Source organism: Setaria italica, chromosome VIII, assembly GCF_000263155.2.
Source record: "Setaria italica strain Yugu1 chromosome VIII, Setaria_italica_v2.0, whole genome shotgun sequence".
NCBI classification, from domain to species: Eukaryota; Viridiplantae; Streptophyta; class Magnoliopsida; order Poales; family Poaceae; genus Setaria; species Setaria italica.
Window position 1 is genome coordinate 37,577,545 of NC_028457.1, and position 7,166 is coordinate 37,584,710.

The 7,166-nt window shown below is 47.2% G+C and overlaps 1 protein-coding gene across 1 annotated transcript; it reads left to right on the forward strand.

The window, feature by feature from the left end:
- The first annotated feature begins 50 nt into the window (after positions 1-50).
- On the forward strand, positions 51-6,025 carry LOC101767154 (auxilin-related protein 2). The gene is made up of 8 exons (XM_004979843.4): positions 51-844; positions 1,785-3,183; positions 3,273-3,408; positions 3,518-3,615; positions 3,806-3,871; positions 4,088-4,177; positions 4,958-5,134; positions 5,523-6,025. Exons 1-8 carry the CDS (start codon positions 174-176, stop codon positions 5,559-5,561), a joined length of 2,676 nt encoding a protein of 891 aa, XP_004979900.1. The 5' UTR covers positions 51-173; the 3' UTR covers positions 5,562-6,025.
- The last annotated feature ends 1,141 nt before the right edge of the window (positions 6,026-7,166 follow it).

The following is a 7,166-nucleotide window of genomic DNA, read 5'->3' on the forward strand; positions in this document are numbered from 1 at the left end:
GGGGAGAAAGACACATCACCACACCACCACCCCTTCCTTCTTCCCACCGCGTTGGCGCTTTCCCTCTCCCGATCTCCCCCACCGCGTCGGCTTCCCCTTCCCCCCTCTCCACCCATCCTCGCCGGCGAGGCCACCGGCGGGGGGCCGTCCGTCCGGTCTCGCACCCCGGGCCCATGGACGGCATCGAGGGCCTCCTGGCCCGCGACTTCGGCGTGCGGCCGCAGGGCAAGGCCGCGCCCATGGCCGGCGCCGCCTCCCGCCCCGCCGCCGGATCCGGCGCCGCGTGGTCCAACCCCGGCAGATCCGCCCCGGCATCCTCCGCCGCCCCGTCCTACGACGACCTCTTCGGCACCCCCGCCCCCGCCCCCGCCCCGGCCTCCGCGTCCTCCTTCGACTCGCTCTTCGACTCGTTCAAGGGCCCCACCACCTCCTCCTCCTCGTCGGCGGCGAGGGCCAAGCCGGCGCCTTCCTCTGCCCCGGTCTTCGACGACGACATCTTCGACGCGGTCCCCGGGCTGCGGCCCTCCAACTCCAAGTCCTCCTCCGCGCGGTACGACGACGGCGTGTTCGGGGCGGCGGCGGCGGCCCCGGCGTACGACGACGTGTTCGCGACCGGCACCCGCTCCGCCGCGCCGCCACCGCCCGCGTACGACGACGACGACTTCCTCGGGGGGTTCGGGAGCGCGCCGCGGGCCGAGGAGAAGAGGAGGCCGGTGGCGGTCGACGACGACCTGCTCGGGGGGTTCGGGAGGAAGCCGGTGGCTGCGGAGGAGGAGGGAAGCGGGGGCGCCGGGTTCGATGATCTGATCCCGGGGTTCGCGGGGAGCAGCCCGCCCAGGAGCAGGTGAGCAAGCTCGGGCCTTTCTTCATCCGGATCTGCATTTGCCATTGCTGATACATCATTTGGATCGGAGCCTCTGATGAACTTAAGTTTGATTGATAGTGAAATGTGCAAGCTAGATCCGAATCCTGGAATGTCTCGAGCAACCATTTACAATGCGAGAGCTTGCGCTGTGTCGGTTATTAAATGGTGCAGCTTTAGCTGTATTTCTTCTTTAGATGCTTTGTGCTGGTGTCACAGTATGTGTCACAGCTTTCAGTATGAATTGGATCGGTTGAGGCGAATATTACACCATAGTGAGTCTGTCATTAAGAGGAGTCTCTGGGAGCTCAGAGAAGGAAGTTCAGAGATCAGTGCTCACTTACAAGCAATATGAAATAATGTAGCTGAGAGACTCTCGTAGTCTCATTTTACACATAATCCGACTTAGTAGTGTGTTTCATTACAGTTTTGCTCCAGTTGCGGCTGATGTGTCTGTAGTCCATTTTGAACCTTTTCTAATGTGCTGTACCATAATGTCTGGGTAGTTTTAGATTCAATATTGATTATGCTTAACTCAGATTGCACATGAAAGTTCTTTATTTCCATATCTATGGATCAGAGAATTTGAGGAGGTTTCCTTGCTAAGTAACTGCTGAAATACCTGAATGGTAAAACAGGTTTACAGTCTTCATCATAGCTTGTTCAATAGAAATGTTGTCTTTTATTTGTTACATATCATTCAAGTATAAGCCCACATTCTCTGTGGTACCTCTGACCTTGCGTTTTTGGCCCTTGAACTCTCTCTTGTGTGTATGCACATCTATTGCAGTATTATTGAATGAATAAAGTGTGAAATAAGTGATAGCTTTCCTCTCTCTTAAAGTTAGCACCAATAACCTGGTAATTTCTTCTAAACCAATGTGTACTCCTGCCATTTTCTCATGCTCACTGTACTTTTCAGGAAGGCTAATGATGATAACAAAATGAAGCCACCAGTTCCAACTTCCAAACCGACAGCTAGCATGGCAGATGACCCATTTGTTGTTCTTGAGACAGCTTCCGCTTCTGGTTCTGCATATACATCCCCAGGAAGATCCGCAGATCCCTTGGAAGATCTGGATAAGCCTGCAAATTCTGAAGGCAAGGCTGCTGATAGTACTGCTCCTGATGATAGTTTATTCGAGGAACCAGTTGCTTTTGACCAGGCCCCAAAATCAGACCCTTTGTTCACCTCTGAAATCAATGGTCATGCCAAGGACAGGAACCCACCAAGCGTAGCTCGAGATTCCAGTCCCTTACACCATTCAATGGATAGAAATCCAGCACGTCAATCTTCTATAGAGGACCTCGGTAACATCATGCCTAAGTCACAGTCTGCAAGGTATTCGGATATTCATGGTAATTATACGGAGGATCAGTCACCAAGATCTACTGAATCTGAAGATGATATATGGCTTACAGTTTCTGAGATTCCCCTTTTCACACAACCAACTACTGCTCCGCCACCTTCCCGATCACCACCTCTTCTTAAACAAAAGCCACAGGGAGCAAATACAAATGGAAAGGTGAATGGGCATGTTCGTCGGTCGAGCCAAAATCACAACCATCACACTGATTTGCCAAAGCAACCAGAGGTTTCTTCAGTAGATGACCTGGAAGGTTTTGCCATGGGCAAACCTCCTGCTTATGATAAAACTGTTTTTGATGAAGATTTTGAAAGAAGTTCATCAGATCATGAAGAGAGAGATAGGCAAGAAAGGTTGGAACAAGAAAGGGAAATGAAACTGAGGGAGGAAATGGAGAGAGAACGGAGAAGACTTGAAAAGGAGAGAGAGCTGGAACAACAAAGAGAAAGAGAGAGAGGAAGACAAGCAGTGGAGAGGGCTACAAAAGAGGCACGGGAGAGAGCGGCGGCTGAAGCTCGTGCAGAAGCTGAAAGGGAGGCCCGACAGCGTGCACAGCGTGCTGCTGTTCAAAGGGCTCAACAGGAAGCCCGTGAGAGAGCTGCAGCTGCGGCAAAAGAAAGAGCAGCTAGGGTTGCAACTGAAGCCAAGGAGAGGGCTGCTGCTGAAGCAAAGGAGAGGGCTGCTGCTGAAGCCAAGGAGAGGGAGCGGGCTGCTGCTAGGGAGAGGGCTGCAGCAGAAAGAGCTGCTGCTGAGAGAGCTCAGCAAGAAGCAAGGAAGAGAGCTGAAAGAGCTGCAGTGGAAAGAGCTGCTGCTGAGGCTCGAGAAAGGCAGGCAGCAGCAGCTGCTGCTGCCGCAAGAGAAAAGCAGAGCACACCTGATGATCTTGAATCATTCTTCGGTGTGGATGCTCGTGCCAGTAGTGCACCAAAGCAGAGGGCTCCAACCCCAACAGTGGTAAGTACATCTGTCAAAATATTCACATATAGAAAACTTTGTGCAGGGCAGTTAATTCTGTTACCTTTTGCTAATATTGGATGTTTTAGGATTCTATGTTTGGTTCTGGAGCTCAAGCTAGAGGAACTGCTAATGGATCACAGAGAGCAGCATCAACCTCGGCATCTGTGCGAAAAGCGCCGTCAGCCTCAATTTTTGGGGATGATTTGTCTGACTTATTTGGAGGTACTAGTCTTTCCAAAATTAATAGTTCTATAAATAAAAATTTCAGTAGTATTGTGTTCCTATTTTTTCTGCCACTGTGGTTTGTTATATATATTTTTTGTCTTTTCAGCCCCTGCATCATCTGATGTATTTCAAGATGTTGAGGGGGAGAGTGAAGAAAGAAGGCGTGCTAGACTAGAACGTCACCAGAGGACCCGTGAGCGAGCGGTAATATTCTTTAGTTTTCAAATTAGAAAGAAAGAAACAGTCTCTATTTCTTGCTATCAATGATTATTAGTGCCAATAATAGGGTCGGTTCTTCCACGTTGTATAAGCCTACCTTTTTCTTGTTATAAATAAATGATAGCTTTCATCCTCTCACTACTATTCATCATTTTCTCACTACTGTAATCTCCAGGCAAAAGCTCTGGCTGAGAAGAATGAACGAGATATGCAGGTTCAGAGGGAGCAGGCTGAGAGAGATGTAAGTCCTATGTTGTCAATATATGTAGATGCTGTGTATTAGTTGGTGTCAACTCTCAACAGTCCACATTATGCTGCTTCTGTCAATTTGTTTTCACTACTTCATGATCTCGTGGCATTCCTTAGTCACATGCTCACAGTGCATCTGTGCCCCTTTAGGTACGCTTTTTTGGTTGCTAATAGTCCATTTGTTTTGTTTGTACTTTCTGAATTCCAGAGAATTGGAGACTCACTAGACTTTGAAATTAAGAGGTGGTCTGCTGGAAAAGAGGGCAACTTGCGTGCTTTGTTATCAACCTTACAATATGTGAGTTGGTGATGCTTTTGAGTTTTGCCACTGAAGTGTGAAAATTATACTGCATGTGTTTTTACTCAGTTGTATGTTTGCATTTTGTTGGTGCTATGCCTTTTCTTTTGGTTATGTAATTATGCTCAATATTTCATTTTGTGGTACAAACATCATTGCTTATTTGACTTTTTTTGTTGGATGTGATTCACTGAACCTTGATTTGATCTTAGGCATGACTAAATGTACCAATTTGCTCTTTTCTTTTGTTAGCCTGACCCAATTATGTATTGATTCAACATCAACATGTTTGCCTGCAGGGATTTGGCTTGCTTGGTTTTAGTTTTAGTTAATGCTGTCAGCAGCTCGATAACAGTTAATACTAAACCTCGTTTCCATATGCCTTAGAACTGTAATATTCTGTGTTTTTACTGGAAGAATGTATTAACTTTTCAAATGCTAACCCCCTTGGGACAGTAATGAAGGCAAAGTTTACCTCCCAATAAAAAGTAAGCTTTCTCTATAAGAGAATTCTTGATGGTCCACAGATAATAATAATTTTAGTGGATTTTCTAAACTTTCACCGGACAGTGAATTATCTATTTCATTTATCAGTAGTTTCTTTGAAGTGTTGTGATGCGGATCTAATTGCTCAGTGAATTCAAGTGCAGTAAATCTAACGTTAACTTGACAATTATGTTAAAATGAACTAATGAATGCCTCATAAGCTCATAGTTTGTTTGGTTCGATACTTCTGTACACATTAATTCGTTTACTAATATATACCCTTTTTTTGAACAGATACTTTGGCCAGAATGTGGATGGCAAGCTGTATCCTTGACCGATTTGATTACTGGTGCTGCTGTTAAAAAGCAGTACAGAAAGGCGACCTTGTGCATTCATCCTGATAAGGTGCAACAGAAGGGTGCAACTCTTCAGCAGAAATATATTGCCGAGAAAGTCTTTGATCTCCTTAAGGTGTGTATCCAACTGCCCTGTGACAACATTTGATGCCATATAAAACCAAATCAAGATTCACTTGTATAGGTATAATGTATAGTTACATAGGAGAATTATCACTATTGCTTCCTAATAATCTGTTCAACAACATATTTGACATGCTGACATAAGTTTACCTGAATTACGTTTTTTTGGTTTTCATTGTAAACAAACTGAAGAGAGCTCTCGAGCAGCAAACCTAATGTAGGCCAATCAATGATAATCTATTAATCTAGAAGCGTTTGACAAAGTTCTAGATGTCCTTTCTTACATGCTTGTGTGATTCTCCTTGAGGGTGTCTGTTGTAAGTGTTTTTGACCTTGTGACATTTCACTTAATCTTCCACGTCCTTTTTTTATGTGAACAGGAGTCATGGAACAAATTCAATTCCGAAGAGCTCTTTTGAAGCAATCTCTGTGAATATATATATGGTCAGCTTAACTGTATACCGACACGAAGCACCGGAGTAGCAACACAGGCGAATGAATGAACGAAGTGAGAGCTCCACTAGAATTGTCATTGTTTAACAGATTCTGTTCCATTGCCCTCCCCTGGTCTTGCCCTCATCTGTGTGTTCACTCCATGGTACTAGTAATGCCGCAGCTCTGTATATGTTCTGTTCATTTGGGAGCTAATGGCATGCTTTTTTCTTCTTCCCTTCGGTCGGATAGTTTTTACATGGTGATTTACCTCATACAGCCAGGATTACATTGTACCCCTTGTCTTACTATCTTGTGTACCAATGGACCACAGAGATTCGAACTACACTTGCTGCCTAGATCGAGTTGGTTTCTACCGAAAGAGATGTACACTGTACAGATTGTACCATTGTTGATTTGAAATGTGATTTGGTTTACTCAAGTCCTGAAATATGTCTCCATGGCTGACTCCATTCTACATCCTGTTTACCCAATGCTCCTGCCAAAATTGGCAATGTATCTGTAACACTGGTTCTCTCGTTGCCATGAGGACGCAGGCTCTGGTTACTAGAGGCTCTGGTTACTAGAGGGAGGTTGGGAACCGGTAGTAGAGGTTATTTTTCTAGCTAATAGTGTGTATTTGTCGATAATCATTGGCTAACACCACATTCCACCTGTCATCGGACTTAAGGACACGATCATGCTTCAGTCCCCATTCTGTTTGATCGTTGAGGATCCAAACACGAAGATGGCACATACGGATAGCGGCCACGTATACCTAGAAACTGAACCTTGGAGGTGTTCAATACCGAGTTCCTCCTCAGCATAACCTCTATATCACACTACTCGAAACCTCAAATTTGACGAGTGTTTTTACGTTTGCTGAGTGCATTCCCTCGGGCACTCAGCAAACAAGTTCTTTGCCGAGTGCTGTGAAAAGGGGGTTTGCCGAGTGTCAAAAAGAAACACTTGGCAAAGAAGAAAAAACAAAGAAAAACTTACGCACGCTAAAAAATCCCCTCCCGTCCCACCCTATCGCCTCCTGTTCCCACCCCTCCCCTCCTCTCGCCCCAGCTCGCTCCCTCCCCGGATCCCGCCGACGGTCGTCCCCTCCCCTCCCTTTCTTCCCCGGCGCCGGCCCCTCCCTCTCTTTCCCCGGCACCGCCCTCTCTTCCCCGGTGGCCGGCCCCTCCCTCTCCTTCCCCACTGCCCCCTCTCTCTCCCCAGATCCGACTGCCGTGCCGCCCCTCCCCTCCAGATCCAGCCCCACCTCCTCCCTCCCTCCTGGATCCGGCGCCGCCTCCCTCCCGGATTTGGTGGTGGCAGCGACGAGATAAGAGGTGGCCTTGGTGGTGGTGGCGGCGACGAAGTAGGAGGTGGTGGTGGCGGCCGGTGGCTGGTGCTTGTTTTTTTTTTAAAAAATGTTTGCCGAGTGTTTTTTGGCACTCGGCAAAGTCTTGCCGAGTGCCCGATAGAAAACACTCAGCAAATTTGCCGTTAAATCTTTTGCCGAATGTTTTTTAGGGCTTTGCCGAGCACCCTCGGCAAAGCTCCTGTATCCCGTAGTGTCGAGTATCTCCTCTAAAGCGACA